Source organism: Heliconius melpomene, chromosome 10 (genome assembly GCF_056956725.1).
Source record: "Heliconius melpomene rosina isolate 202511_hmr_F chromosome 10, ASM5695672v1, whole genome shotgun sequence".
NCBI classification, from domain to species: Eukaryota; Metazoa; Arthropoda; class Insecta; order Lepidoptera; family Nymphalidae; genus Heliconius; species Heliconius melpomene.
The window spans coordinates 1,385,694-1,402,607 of NC_140398.1; the positions used below are offsets into that span (position 1 = coordinate 1,385,694).

The 16,914-nt window shown below is 32.3% G+C and overlaps 2 protein-coding genes across 3 annotated transcripts in view; one reads left to right on the forward strand and one right to left on the reverse strand.

Moving 5' to 3' along the window:
* homer (protein) overlaps window positions 1-16,914 on the forward strand; it is a 37,935-nt gene that overhangs the window by 12,268 nt on the left and 8,753 nt on the right. For both annotated transcript variants that reach the window (XM_085190964.1, XM_085190963.1), the window contains exons 2-6: window positions 957-1,113; window positions 6,058-6,189; window positions 6,537-6,713; window positions 6,893-6,958; window positions 7,796-7,926. In XM_085190964.1, coding sequence (XP_085047090.1) covers window positions 957-1,113; window positions 6,058-6,189; window positions 6,537-6,713; window positions 6,893-6,958; window positions 7,796-7,926 — 663 coding nt within the window. The remainder of the gene's footprint in view (window positions 1-956; window positions 1,114-6,057; window positions 6,190-6,536; window positions 6,714-6,892; window positions 6,959-7,795; window positions 7,927-16,914) is intronic.
* Window positions 8,124-14,552, reverse strand: LOC146535098 (uncharacterized). Its single transcript, XM_085190965.1, has 4 exons — window positions 14,421-14,552; window positions 10,304-10,450; window positions 9,940-10,036; window positions 8,124-9,603 (listed from the first exon to the last, which is right to left on the reverse strand). The coding sequence occupies exons 1-4, from the start codon at window positions 14,430-14,432 to the stop codon at window positions 9,368-9,370; spliced, it is 492 nt and encodes a 163-aa protein (XP_085047091.1). The 5' UTR covers window positions 14,433-14,552; the 3' UTR covers window positions 8,124-9,367.

Below are 16,914 nucleotides of genomic sequence, written 5' to 3' on the forward strand. Positions count from 1 at the left end.
ATCGAATATCTGAATATAAATTCGGAATAGAAAAAATCGACATTTATATTCATAACAATTATTATACGGTTAAAGATATTTTATTCCCATTAAAACACATAGGCCACTTACATGGAAACATTTTTTAACTTAATAAATAGTTGTAGTCGGTCGTACATTAATCAAAAATCAATTACATTTTTTTTTTTGCTTACTCATTCAATGCATTTGTTTTTTTTTTTTTTAGGGTGGGTAGCTTTCAATAATGTATTTGCTTAGTTGCGTTTTAAATGCATTGAATGAGCTTACACTCCTCAAAGAAGACGGTAGGTTATTGTAAAGTCGTGCCCCCTCGTAGGTAAACATTTTTTTACCAATCTGTCTTCTAGTTTTAGGTAAAATCAATAAACTCGCACGTCGCGACCGCAAGGAACGATTTGTTGTAGATTTTAATTTTACAAAAGCTAAGTTAGTATGGATCGAGTCGTTTAATATTTTTTTAATAAGTAAGCAAGTGCTGTTTATATATAGTTGTTTAAGGGTCATCAACTTGGTTTCTTTATATATAATTGAATTAGGAGTTAAGAAATTATAATGAAAGAGTATTTTAATAATTTTGTTTTGTAAAATTTGGACATCAGCTAGTTTGGTTTTAGCGGCATTTCCCCATATTTCTATTAAATAAAGCAGGTAATTATAATAAAAGGAAACAATTGACATTGCTTCTATGTGACTTTACTTATAGGGTGCAAAATAGAAATATGCAAAAATATGTGAAAAAAACATTCATTGGATCTAAAATTTTTTTGGCAAATATAAATACCTACATATTTTTGCTAAATAAGCTAATTTTATTTAATTATTTCTGCCCAGTGTCCAACACTAGCTTCTCTCTGCTTAACCTGCCATTATCGGATAAATATATTTACACTTTATTATTTGCTTTATTTACAATATTTTTCCATATTTTGTTCCAGAGAGCAGCCGATTTTCACGTGCAAGGCCCACGTGTTTCACATAGACCCCAAAACGAAGCGATCGTGGATGTCGGCGAGCTCAGCGGCGGTCTCCGTCTCGTTCTTCTATGATTCATCTCGAAATTTGTACCGCATTATCAGTGTTGAAGGCACTAAGGTATGTATTTTTTTTAATTCTCTCTGTATCCCGCATGTAGTAGGGTAGGCAGAGGGAATCTAGTGTTAAGACGAACTTCACCAACCCCGATTTCGAGGCACTGCGTGTTGAGTGACAGTGACCGTAGCGAAGAAATGAAAGTAACTTATTTCTCCGAGCGGGAATCGAACAACAATCGCGTTTACAGTCGGACGCAGAACCACTACGCTACGATGGCCTGAATCTTACCGGATTCTATTACTGTAATTTTTTATTTCCAAAATGAATATCGCGAAATGCCACTGTCCTCTATTTTTGGGATGGATAGAGATGAATTTTTTTTTTGTAAAAATTGGTATCGGGATTGATTAGAACAAACTTCATTGGTTGCTTTTTGACCAAGTTTGTTATTATGATTTTTGTTGTTATAATATAACTGGCACCAACATTTACATAATTTTTTAACCATTAATATTTTTATTATATAATTTGTACAAAAGCTAGCACTGTGTCGAACGAATCCACCAAAGAAATGAATAATTTCAAACAAATTCCTTCCCTCCATTTTGCTCTGTTGAATTTCAGGAAATTGTTTCCCAAAGAATGCCTTTAGTGTAAATTTAACACTCTACTAATTACAATTTTCTATCGTTAGTCGTTCTGTTTAACTCAGTCGATCGAGACACTGACATTGCCTTTTATGTACGGGATGATAACATTCCTTAACTTTTTTGACGCGTAATTGCTAGCTGATATCTACTTAGGTTGATTGATTATTTTAAATATTTTTTAGAGGCCATCGTGGTGCAGTAGGTCGTTATCTAACTGTTAAAGCAAGGGCTATGGGTTCAGTCATCACTTATGATGATTTTATTTCCTTTAGGGAAATTCATTATGTTCCTTCTTCTACTATACACGATAAAGTGAGGCGTTAAGTTTCGCCACTTAATTCAGCTTAATTTTCATTGATTATAATATAGCGACTTATAGAGGCTTGAGATCGAAGAATTCATTGTCATGTTCACGATTTAGATTCCATTTATTATCAGATTTGAGGAATAAGTAGGAGAGTTAATTATGAATAGAGAATTAGGCTCTACATTTGTACCTACTGTCTAAATTTTGTTTTTTTGTTCTATTTAAGTGCTAGAGTCTTAGAAGGATAAAAACAATAAAATAATCAGATTTTCCTCGGTTTAAATTCTTACTTTTTTCACAATACTAATTATACACGTTTGTATAGGTACATAGATATAAGTCTTTATCATATTATATCCAATTTAGAGACTGTATTATCTAATACCCTTGGGATCTCAGGAGAGTACTTATAAGGGTCTCATATAAACTTAAACATTAATGTCTTTTGTCTTGCTCGTCTATTTCATTATCTTCGAGTGTACTATACCCGTGCATGCTTGAGATAAAACGTAAAACGTAAACGTAGAAGTGAGATATATTTTGTCATATTTTAATCTTTTAGTAGTTTTATCGTATTACATAGGGTAAGCAGATAGAACGTAGTGAGACGAAGACACTCCGTTTGTCCAATTTTTGGCAATATTTTAAATTTTCTAACTCTAAAATCTAGATAACAATACGTTCTAGATGTGATATTTTTTAAATATAAACATTATTTTAAGTGGGAATTGAACCCAGAACCATAACATGTACAATAATACATCTTTTAACTGTGCCATTGCAATATTTCCCATCACGTAACCTGATTTATGAAAACTCCAACACCGCCCTACATTCTCGATACAATTCAATATTGGGGAATTGTGCTCAAGATGGCATACTATGATAAGATGACACACTACCAATATTGATGAAACTATTAGCGCTAGGTGCGATCTTGTGACGTTTTAGAGAGTGTCTGTAGATGCAGCTAATGCTTAAATTCAGTATGGCTGAAAGTGAATGCAGATGGGCAAGTAATTCATGTTTTCGTTATTTTGAATTGCTAACAATTTTTCTTTCGCTTTTGCTTGATGGTGAAAAGACATGTAAGATAAAGATTTTCTATTTGAACTAATTATAAATGTAAAATAGGATTATTATATGACACAACTAACGCTAAAAACACATCCTGACCAATAAACTTTTGTCCCAACGGTTAAAATTAAATTCATATATCTATTGGGTAAGATGACATATAAAACGTGAGTATAAGATGGCATACTATCTTACCCTTATAAATAGAATCGATGTATTTTTTTTTTGCCCTACCTACAAAATGCCTGGCAATTACAAACGAATATATATTGGTCGCAAGAAGACATGGATAAGGCTGCTAGAACACCGGCATTTAATAGCCGCAAGTGACGAAGCTTATTTCCCTTTTGGAAAAGTAAGTGACTGATAACGGAATCCAACCTCATAGAATTTGCAACATGTTTGAATCTGGCCATAATATTGTTAACTACTGTTGAACTATGCTCAAAAAATAATGATGGCATTTTTATGTCTCATACGTTGAAAGTGTAATATCACATACTAAGTATGTCATTTTACCCTGTAGATATGTCGTCTTACACTAGTCGACCTAGGTGCGATTTTTGTTTGTTTTTATGATGTTTGAAAGATGATTGTTCTGAAACTAAAATAATTTCGTTGATTATGAAATATATAATAGTATACGCAATATGCTGTTCTCAGATGACTTTATTTATTTGAGATATTTGTCTTGAAACAAAAAGTATGTCATCTTAAGCACAATTCCCCTTGATGCATGCATTCGTAAATTGTTTTAGCTTTGTAAAACGTTTCAGAAGAAAAATCTTTTATGGATTATACTTATTAACTGTTCTTTATTGTTTGACATTATACTTTAATATAATATAGTGATTGTTTAATAAAATGTATACTTCTACACGAATATTAAACAGCTGACTAATTTTAGCTTGTTTGGTTCTACGCGCTAATCTCAGGAACTACTGGTTTGAAATGAAAAAATATTTTTATGTTGAATACTCCGCAAAGGGCTATATCTGTTATCGCTTATCGTTTCAACGTTATTCTGCCACAGCTATCTCTTACTCTTAGAATGTGTCATGAGTTGAGGAGGTACCCTCTTTCAAAAATTCTCACTTAGTTTTTGTTATGTCAGTATGACAAAGTGTATTAATGTTCCTGGGGTCTTTAGCTTAGTAGATCATTTTTACTATACAATTTACAAAACACCTTCATATACAATACGTTCAGATAGGTACTATTACAAATATCAAGCTGTAGGGTGAGTATAAATGGAAAACTATATATGTATTTGGCGTTTTCGCAGTCGTAAAGTTACAACGTTATACTCGACTACTCTAGTTTAGTGTGAAATTAGGTGCAGTAACGGACTCATTATATACTGCTTTACAAAAGCTCTTTCATATGAAGAGAACGAATGATTCATAATTTCTATTTACGCGGCATTCTTTTGTCACTGTGCCATTTTAGTGTTAAATCTGAATTTCAACTGCCAATTACGGATATTTTTTTAGAAAACGTATGAAAATTTAAACGCAGCGGAATTTGAACCCGCGCCTTTTGAATAATGTTCAATCGCTCATACACTGAGCCATACGTTCTCATCAAGATACGTTGAAATTCTATAAAAGATAAAGGAAGACCCTCGAAAGCCATGAATGAAGAGATTGAAGATTGGACGAGGCGAAAGAGGTATGCAGAGACAGTAGCGTTTGGCGCTCCGTTCTCTCTGATGTAATTCAATTCCCACCTAACGCTGAATAAATAAATAGCATTGTTGAATATATCACCCACTTAAGTATTTCGATATAAAGATATTCTGTGTTTCTTCACTACATTTTGTAATATAAAAGTAAAGCATTTATGATATTCATATATAACACAGTCGGTATGTATGTAAAATACAATGATATGATTTCAACACGTCCATATTGCGGTGAAACTCGATGAATTATTGCCGGCAAATCGATTATACGTTCCGCGTCGTTACGTAAGTAAACCGAGATATTGTTTTAGTACCTATCTCATTCTTTAGTTAATGTGTGGATTATATACTAGTATTTACCTGCAGCTTCGAAACGAAACTACTTTGCCTAGAAAGTTTAAATTTGGCATATCTACCTATATGGTAGGTTAGGCAAGACACTCCCTCCCTATGTAGGGCACTAAAAGAGGATTTCCGGAAATTCTTTACGGAATCAAAAAACTTTACTGAATCGTATGTGATAATTTCCACGCGAACGAAGTTGCAGGCGGTTTGATACAAGATAATCTCGAGTGTAAATTTATATAATATGCCCCATATCGTAATAGAATGCAATGCGACATTTTTCTTTCACATCTACTTAACCTATATTATACTAGTTATCTTTTACTTTATAACTGAATATGACATGATCTTTTAACTAACATTTTACAATTTTATATTGTGTTCTGCACCTACACGATACTAAACAGTTTTTAGTCGAAATAGAGTTATTTGTCAGTGCCGATAATGCTATGCATAATTTTTCTTTCTTTATGAATGTGTAGTACAAGAAATAAGTGAGCTCCGCATACAAATAACTCTTCAACGTCATTATATAAGAATAAGAATTTTAATACATAATAACACACACACTTTCGTTAGGATGTATTATGATAAGAATTTTAGTACATGCTAACGTAAGTGTCTTATTGAGGAACACATACACGATAAGACACTCCGTCTTAAAACTAGGTTCCCAGGTGCCCTCTACCTACACTGCATTTTTGCGGGTGGTTAAAAAAAATACGTTTTAGCATAGGTAATAGTCGGATTCGGATATTGGAATAGTTTTTGAGTTAACTTTGACTTATATCTCTACAATTAACGTAACGAATATTTAACACAAAAGGTTTTTTTTTAATTTGACCAAATAGTTCCTGAGATTAGTGCGTTCAACCGATCAAACTCTTCGATTTTATAATATCAGTACAGATTATTAAAATATTTTCATTCACTTATTCCAGGCGGTAATCAACAGTACGATAACAGCTAACATGACGTTCACGAAAACATCGCAGAAATTCGGCCAGTGGAGCGATGTGCGAGCGAATACGGTGTACGGGCTGGGCTTTGCGTCGGAAGCTGAATTGGGGAAGGTATCTATAAATTTTTTTGTATTTAGAAGAGAACGGAGTGTTTTAACACTGACTTCTTTCTGTCTATTTTGTTAGCGTCAAGGTGAAAATAGTTATGTACAAAATACGGTAATATCTGGGGAAATGTCATATTGCACATAAAAAATTAGTTAAAAATGTACATATTCGTCATTTCTGGTTTTAGAATCACTATTTACTGGATGGTGGATTTTATTATAGAGGGAAAAGCGGCTATAAATACAAATAAAAAATGAAATCGCAACTTGTGTAGACTTAATGTTTACACGGCTTAATCTAAACTATTACAATTGTTTAAAAAATTAAAAACATCTATTTTTTGTCACCAGTTCATAGAGAAATTTCAAGAGGTGAAGGAGGCGATACAGGCACAACAGTGCGGGGGCGCGGGCGGGGGCAGCGGCAAGAGCAACGGGTCGGGGGCCGCCACCCCCGTCGCCTCCGCTACCGCCAGCCCGCTGCTGGCCGCGCGCACCGCCGACGAGCCCGCGCTGTCGCCGGCGCAGGTCAGTGTGTGTGTGTGTGTGTGTGTGTGTGTGCGTGTGTGAGTGTGTGCGTGTGTCTGTTTATGAGTGTGTGTGCGTGCGTGCGTGTGGGTGTGTGAATTGAGATATATACATATATATATATATTGGATTTCAAAGTTTACAAGTTTCCTTAACAAATTTTAAATTTATTGTTTTAGCCCAAAGTGGAGAACGACGAGATGATGGTGCATCAAAGGGCTCATTCCGTATCATCAACGTTACAGGTATATTAAGAATTATCAGCGTCACCCTTTTCCCCGTATAAAGCAGGGTAGGCAGAGATAACCTAGTATTAAGACATTCCGTTGCCGACAGAGAGAGACGTTAACAAGAAAAGAAAAGTGCGGGGTTGAGTTCTGAGACTCAACACGCATTGTCTCGAAAATTCTGCAAAAAATGGACTATAGTAACTAAATGCGGGATACAGCGTGAAGCTAAAAAAATGTGCAATATACAAAATATAGCAAAATTAACTATAAAAACCTTCAGGGTCAGTCAATTTGTGAAACTTCTCTTTTTATTGAAGTCGGTTAAAAAAAGGGAACTTAACCCTAATAGTCAGTCGTCGTCGTAATTTTGTGTTTATAAAATGGGCGGAATATATAAATGGAATTAACAAGTACTTTACTCTTAGCAAAATTTTAAAAAATGTAAAAATTGTAGTGTTTTATTTTTTTAGCACATGTATATGTTTGTCGTGTCTTGTTTTGTTGTCGATTATTTTGTTTGTAATTCACATGTTATTTTTTTTAGCTTTACTTTGTATCCCGCATCCAGCAGGGTAGACAGAGGGACCGAACCCACAACCATCGCGTTACTGTCACAGCGTTGTTCCCCAGCGCCATGTTAAATTAAAGTATATTAGAGTAGAGAATACTACACTTATTAAGTTGACATTGAAATTTAATACCATATTAATATTACTCATAATATGAATCACATAACGCCACATGATACATCCTTATTCTGCTCAATTTGATAATTTATAGCAATGTTGTTGTAATTTTTTAATATTTTTTGTTTTAAATAAAATATGTAATAAATGACAAAATGTGACGCAGGGCGGATACGCGACGGTGGGTCGCGCACCCCGCGGGCCACTGCCGTCGCAGGGCGCGCCGCCCGAGCCCGAGACCGCGGAACAACAGCTCAGATATGAAAACGATCGCTTGAAGCTCGCTTTGGCTCAGAGGTAATGTATATCCACACTAATATTATAAAGCTGAAGTCTTAGCTTGGTTCAATGTGCTAATCTCCGTAACTGTTGGTACGAATTGAATAATTATATTTATCTTAGGTAGCTTATTTTATTTAATAGCTTTCTAAAAAGCAAATTCTTGTAATTTTTCATATAACAGAAACAAACTGAAGTAAAAAAAACTATACATCTTTAAACAAACGTCGAAAGTTTATTCAATTTTTTATTTTTGTACAATATTTACATCTAAACAGCAATAACGATACAGTCTCAAGACAGAAGTCAAAAAATCCTTATTTAAAGCGTAAATACCTAATAAATAATATTTCAAATTAATATTTATAGTATAGCTTTTTGGTCTTCAGAGCCCACCTAAGCTATATTATAGATTTGTTTTAATTTCAATTAATATTAGTATACATAGTATTTATAGAAATAAACATCATTTTTGTTCTTACTAAAGTTGTTTTAAAAGATCTGAAATTTCAATTTAGTCAAAGTTATAACATATTCAATTATTTACTTAAAAACTAGATAACATTTTTTTATGAATCAATTTTAATACTGTATTTTATTTTTATATGTATATTATATATATAAATAAAGTTCAACAAATAGTTTGTTCATTTTGCTTGAATCGGGAAAATAGTAATGTTCCAAGTTAATTTGCAATATGAAAATGGCCTATATAACTTATTTACATAATAATACCATAATTATACTTTATTGAACTCATAAGAATACAAACGTGGAATAGCGCTGTTATCACCACATTGTTTTACACTTTGTTTTCATTTAAATCAAATTTTCTTAATATTGAAATAGTTAATACTAACAAATTCTACATATATACATTTTTTATTTTTTTTTTATTTAAATACATATATTCATTTTTCAGAGAAAAATGTTAATCGTATTTTATTAGGTATATAAGATAACGGTATATTTATCATAACATGAAGAAATTATTTAGCAAATAAGTTTCCATTAAGTTGCTTGACACATATCAGTAACTTCGGACAATTTAACAGCAACTTATCAGACGTTACTAAAATAAGATTATTACGAGTAGTTTCATATTGCAAAGTAACCTACAGATAAGACAATATCAACGTCAGAATTTCGTCTACGTAATGACATTTAGCGTTTAACTAACATATAAATTTACATTCGTCCCCTTTTGACCCCTTACAAAATCTGACTAATACTTTAGGGTGCTATAAATTTGAAGTTTCGAAACTAATGAACGGATTTTGATAGTTTTTTTACTTGCGAGAGTGTTCTCTTGAGAGTATTTTAATGTTTCAAGAAAATCTTTTCATTCGTTTGAAGGTTATGAGCTTTTTTTAGTTTTATTTACTTTTTAGAGCTTTTAGTGTCGGGGATTTTTATATCAATTATAGTTAAACGCTAACTATTATTTCTGAGTAAGACTTTAATGTTCATAGCTACCCACAACAGGTACGAATCCGTGATCTAACTGTTGATACTCATGGTTATAGCTCTCATAAACTGGTTTTTGCTTATATTCTTCATACACTTGTGGCTTATATTCCTCGTGTTCTTTAGGAGTGCCGATTCTGTGTACTACGGCGTTGAAACCGTTCTTGTCGTCCGCCTCGTACTCCACCACTCGTTTTGTGCCGTCAGTTTCCACTAACGTGTAACTTCCTGGAAGGTTAATTTATATATTTATATTGTGTATACAGCAGAGTGGGTTTAGTGTTAAAACACTTCGTTCTCCACGCTCCGCCCAATATTTGTAATTAAGTGTTGAGTGGCGGAACTAACTGCGCTTTGTTTTGTTACCAGAGCGGGAAAAAGAAAAAAAAATCAAATATACCTCCGAGTGCAAATCTATCTCGCAACCAATCACCATTTTTGTAGTGAAATTATGTCAAATTGCTACATAAAATGTAAGAAAAAATAAAGAGAGTATGAAGTTAGAATAGAGAAATATATCGTAAAATCAAATTTACATTCTTCTATTAAGTAGGATTATTTTACCTTTTACTTTGTCACCGTCTCTGGTTTCCCAATGCTCCTTGTCGTCGCCAGTGTGCGGGTCCTTTACTGAGTAGTCGAATGAATATTTTGGATGCGACTGTAATGACAAAAGGAATTAATGTTTCAAATTTAAAATATTATTTCCAAACACATTAGTAAAATGTGCACTGTTATGATATAGAACTTGTTAGATGGGTTTTATCAATTTGTATCTCGCAAAAATCAAAGTAAGCAGAGGGAACCTAGTGTTACACTCCGTTCTCCGCTTACTTAAATTCCTTCAAATGCGACTGTAACCATCAAGAATATTGATATTCAGCATCTTTCTCTTAAGTAACTTAAATATAAACTAAAAGAAACTTACATGATAGTCCAAATCATATTCCTCGCTGTGGTGTTCTTGCACAGCTTCATGGTGAATCGGCTTGTGGTACCCTTCGTAGCTGTCCAAGTCGTACCCGTGGTACTGGGCCAGCGTCGCCCCGATTATCAGAAATATTGGTAGTGATTTCTGTAAATGATATTAGGTAGATGTAAAGATTCCTGTATCTGATATTATGATAGTAAGTGATACAAAGCAATTTTTGATGTATGCAATTTGCGATGACGGTTGTAGGTTCGACAGAGGACAGATATGAGACAAAGCGCTGTAGAGTTTTGTGAATGTAGGGTTTTAACACTGGATATTCCCTTCTCACCTCTTAGAGACGTAAAGTTTATAACAAGTGTTCTTTTAAGAGTTCATTAATTCGTTTTTTTTTCGTACAGAACCCTAAAAAGTAAGTCAATATATCTAAATAAGTTAAGTGGGTTAATATCATAAAAGTTACGATATAAATTTTGATTTAGTATTTAACTTGCAAACATTTACCGACAGCTTAATAAGGATTTATATTGTGTCCCCTTCAAGTCATATCTAAAAAAACTTATCAAAGTTTGTATAATAGTAAACTTTAATAATCAACATTCTTTTGAAGTTGTTCGACGCTGGCAACATCGCGCATTAAATAACTTATTAGTTTTTGTTAAGAAAAATGCGTTCGTTTACACTAAATATTTGTCTCGAAGTGCCCCAATTTATATTATTTAATAGACTTTTTTTGAATTATCTAAAACGCTACTTTAATACTAAGGATATTTCATTCAAGCTAGCGAGTTGCAATTAACGTGAATAGCATTTTTGATTGACAGTTTTGATTGAGTAATTCCAGAAATAACCGTTGTCGCACAAGAAATATATTTTTTTACGTTGCTTCAGTTTTCTTAGATTTTTTATAGTGAAAAATATCTGAATTCATTGATTTTTTTTTATAGAGGTGGACTTCTCATTTTGTTTTATTAAACGTTTACTTAAAATGGTTTGTTTACAGAAAAGCCATATTGCAGTACTTATTGCTTAATTTTCAAAGTCTAAATTAAAGTTATTTTACTATTAAGGAAACTATTATATTAACGACTCAGCAACGGAACGAATATGCCGTTTCAAATTTCCACGACCTATTACGATCATAAAAATTAGCATAATATGTACACAAGGAATCGAAATGTTGTGTTTGCGAACGCAATGAGACGCAAAGATTACAAATATAACGTAATGATGTGGCATAAATATACTGAACTAGAGGACTACCCGGTTTTGTCTGACAAAAATGTGCAAAGTTGATGTTTTTTTTTACCTTCACGCTGTATCCCGCGTATAGAGAGAACCTAGTGCTTTTAAACTCCTCATTCCACATGCACGACCCAATTTTCGAGATATTGCGTGTTGAGTATAGTAGAGTAGTAGAGTAGTATATATTTTCAATCTAATGTAAATTCTGTGTATAGTTTTTTCTTTTCCCACTCATACGGGATAGACCCAAAAAATTTAGCGATAAAGATGCGTACAGCGTTAAGTGTAAAGCGAAGTTTGTATTTACAAACCGGGAAAATGAAAACAGTTTTAATAGAAACATTGCCTGCCTGCCATTGAAGTTACTAACTTCGTATATAAATTATTATATTAAGATAAAGTTGTCGTTATTATATTACTATGAATATGTAAAACTTTGTACTGTTTATGTAATTGGTTATTTATTTTTCTTTAACATAACATACAAATATTATCCAACACCAGTCGGTGTTGGATAATATTTGTATTTACAAGTTTTAGTGTTAGAAGAAATAACGTATAAACTCATATTATTGTTATTATTTATTAAAACATAAGTTATAACGTAATAGTTATATAATAACAAACGGTAGTCACGTTCTGTTTGTAAATGATTAATTGTCCATAAATTTTCTTGTTTTGTTTTTCTCATTAAGCAATGGAAATTATAAAATTGTGCGATGCTATAATTTTTATATTCGAACTCGTTACTTGCAATATACTTGTAGCTGTCTTCCATTTTCCAGGCTTTCTGTTATATAATGCCATATTGGCGCAGTTATTATTAGAGTAGATTCGATTTTTTCGGGGGAATGTATTATTTTAATCTCTTCTCTATGTCCACACAAAGAGCGGCGTTGAGTTTAGCCACTCGACCGGCGAATTTAGGCGGAAACCGAAGGCAAAAGTTTCCTGACTTTAGGTTCTCTCTGCCTACCCGGCTTTGCGAGAAAAAGCGTGAAGTTTTTTAGTTTTAGTTTTTATGTCGTCTCAGTGTAGTTAATATATGCCTAATTAACACGATAGTAAACATTCGAAAGAGATCAAACGAGGCTCTTTTATGTATTTAGAGACCCAAAACAAACATGGAACATGCAACAACTGTCCTGCAAAGCTAAGCCTAAGTTTACAGCTTTAATTTAAATTTAAGACAGTTATTACTTTTTCAAATGTCTTTTGTCACGCTTTATATTCATTTGTTTCGTAATTCGCGTTGACGATTCGTACATCTTGTATTATGTCACAAATCAATTTCGCGTATACTTTCTTGTGATATGGAACGATTTCGCTGGTCACTTTTTGTAATTTTGTATAGTCATTGCTAGTAAGATGTAGTAGTTATCTAACTTAGTATGCATCTTGAGTATTAAGAAAGCTCTCTTTGATTATTTGTAATCGTCACGCAGCTCTCGTATTGAGAATGGGAAATTGAAAATATTCAATAAATTATAATCCTTTTCACATTTTTTTGGGAAATTACACTCAGATTATTATAGTATTTGATATTTTTATTAAAACTCGATTTTCGCAATGTCTCGAAAATTGAAAGGAAAATGGAGGATTTTCTCTGCCTACCATGCTATGAGGGGAAAAAGCGTGAAGCTGATTTATTTTTAATTGATATTTCCTGTATCAATTTATCATAGCGGTCTATCATAGTATCATCGCGTGCGTTTTAGTCACGACACTGAGTTTTCACTCTCACTACAACCGATAAAGAATCATTTTACTTTTCTTTATTACTTTCCTTGCCTGTTAATGGTCGATTATTTTTAATAATTGTTGAAATTTCAAAAAGAATGTATAGCCGGATAGGCAAAGGGAACCTAGCTATGAAACCACGTTTCCCAATTTTCCGAGCATTGCGTATAGAAGGCGGAACTTAATGCTTTCTATAGGCTTTATAAAATATTTCTAATTGTTGTAAAAATATTTTTAACGGCACCGAGATGTGTTTGTAACAAATTATAACTTGTCAAGACAATTATCGATTAGATTCCCTATTTCACTTCCTTTCACGCTTTTATATAGGTATATCACGCCTTAACACGAAGGAAGCGACCACTTTAATAGACTTTAATCACGTTAGTTCAATTAGTTTTTTTGCATGAAAAATTATTGTTACATTACTTTACTTTCACCTTGTTTTCGTGTATGTTTATATTTATATTTTTATTCTATTTATAAAATTCGTCGTGGCGCTTAAAGTTGTGCCTGTAAAGCAACAGTTGCGGGTTCGATTATTCATCGAGTAAATGAATTAGTAATAATTCCTTAATATTTTCATTCCCTTGCTCTGGCACCAAGACAAAAGCCTCAAAAAGTCGAGTTCTCCTACTCAACAAGTATAAGTGGGGAACAGAGTGTGAACACCGAGTTTAGTGCGAACACTAGGTTCCCTCTGCCTACCCTGTTGTATGCGGGATACACCGTGATTTGATTTAATAAATATGAATAATAATTGTTAATAATTTATAAAACAGAAGATATGGATTGTCTCCACTTGATTGATAAGACTTAACTAACTTAACTTTAGGCAACTAGACTCACGGATTAAGAAAACGTATAAAAATTTCAATTTCAATGTCAAAAATGATATACTTTTTACATTATAACATTTTTCGAGGAGAAAATTTTATAAATTTAGAAGATTATTTAACGTAAATAATTAAAATATAGTTATGATAAAAGTAAATAGAAGTAATATTAATTTAATTAATTTTAAACAATTGCATTTAATTAATATGACAAAATAAAATAAATATATATTTAAATCTTAATAAATAAAAACACCATAACTGATTCACAAATACAAAATAAAAATACTCACGATCAACGCCATTTTTTTTACGTTTCGCACACAAATCAAATAAAAAAAACCGTATTTCCAAGTAGACCTAAGAAAGAATGCAAATTTGTTTCGTGCGTGTTCACTTATACCCGAGAAATAGTTGATACTGCCATCCCCTACTCTTTAAAATATCATTCTACATATACAATCTAATTTGAACTTTAAAATATACTACTAAAGTAGAAAATCGTTATTTTCCTCGTCCAAGCTTTTAGTACATCAGTGCGTATATAATGTAGTGTTTTCGCTTGTTCATTGGGCTTTTTAATTTTTGTTATGAGATTACGTCGATAATTCTATTTAATAGTTTAGTTTATGCCTCATTTGGTAAATGTCGCGTTATACTTGTGTTGGGCAATAGTGTTAGATTTTCAGTACAATAACTGATTAAAAAAAATCAGCTTCACGCTGTATCCCGCACACACACCGTAAGCAGTGTAGCACAGAGAACCTAGTGTTAAGACACTTCGTTTTCCGATAACAATAACTGGTCAGTCATGTATATTATACACCTATGCCTAATTTCATATAATGGAAATAATATATATATATATTTATAATGATAATAATGTCTGTAGTAATCAGACAAAGAAGAGGAACAATTTTCTCTCGAGAAATTAATTTTTATTTCCCCGCTCTGATAAGTGAAATTGTGGCGTTAACTTCCACCATTCAAGTCCTGAATTCGATTGGAAAGCGGATACTATACAGTGAAAATTAATCAAGAAATAATTATTTAAAGTCCGTCATACGAAAACTACTAACACTATATATTAACTAACACTAACATACTTAACAACATATAATTACTACATATATGTATGTTTTTACTATAGTTAAGTGGTACGCTAGTTGTTTATTAATGATGTAGTAATTGTGTATATATACATAATATTTACATTTTCTTATTAGTTTTATGCTGAATATTTCGCTTGTAAAAAGTCTATTTCATTGTAATGAAGTCAGATCGTAGATAGCAATAAAAATAAGTTAATAATACTACTCCCAAAAGGGTTTCTAGTTTTACAAAAAAAAAATATTTGAAGGTTAATTGATATTGCGTGTTGTCATCATACGCATCAAACGTCTCAGTTCCACCACACCGATTGAGTTTAATGAATCACCTACTCGATCAAGAAAAAAAAAGTTAATTTACTAGGAAATATTAAAAATAACTTACGACTACAATGTAGGTAGGTGTATATATAGTATGTAGTAGTCGAATTAAAGTATGTACATTACGGAAACGTTTGTTATACCTGGTGGCTAATGCTCGCTCGGGGTCTAGTGCTCTATCACTTGGAACATATACCTACCTAATGGTTATAAAATTAAATATGAAGCTTAAGTAATAACACTACATAAAAATATTACCTACCTACATATAGGCTTATAACTCGCAAATGATGAAATTGTACTCACCACTCTGATAAATCTTAATTACGTGTTAATAAAAGTACCGAACAATTATACATATTTAATATCTTTCTGAAATTAAGTGCTTTACGTAAACAAACATAAAATTAACTTAACTGTTTTATTAACATTCTGATTGTGTTCTATATATAACACATTTTAATTGCTTTTTACAACATTATATGTGAATCTGAGATGTTACGGATGTGAAATTTTCGATCTGGATATGAATGCGATTTGCAAAACGTTGTTTAATAGTATTTAGGAAAAATATTAGCTAAGCTAACGTGTTAAGACACTCCGTTCTCATTAAGACATTTCTCCACAAATAATTCTATATCGGTTTCAGTAATGGATATAAAAATATTCCGGATTATCCTCTAGTTAGTTAGAAATTTATTTTAAAAGAATCTTGATAGCTCTTTTTTATATTCTTGTTGTTAGCTTTTAGGTGTTTGTGTTTGTTTATCTTTTTCTAGTAACAAAAAATCTTTTTATTTATTATATCTATTTTTTATTTATTTACTGCCCATTCCGCACCTACACGATATCCCAAATATTATATCGAATTCGACTCGACAAAATTAATTGGGAAAAGTTTTTCTGGGTAGATATAGCATGGCGTAGGTCTGCTTGCAGATGTGACAATTTTATGTATATGACTCAACCTAGTATTTTATTAAAAATAAGAACATTTTTATTAATTTTAAATAACATTTTATACAGACTTTTAATATTACCTAGGCCCATACGTAATATTCTAACTGATCTGAATGTTCAGAGCATTGGAAATCGCAAAATCTTCACGCCTATTACTAAAATATCCGGAAAATCTACTGCGATCGTAACGCTTGGCCAGTGAGTGCTGTTATAAACACGTGTGTAGCCATGTAAGAACAATGCTATAATTTTATATTGTACAGTCTAATGAGAAAATTGTTGTGTTTATAAGTCTTAGCCAGGCCAGTCGTGGCGCGAGGGCACAAGCGTGCAACTGTAAACACGACAGGTTGTAAGTTCGATTCCCATTCTAGGGTATGAAATATTTAATTGTATA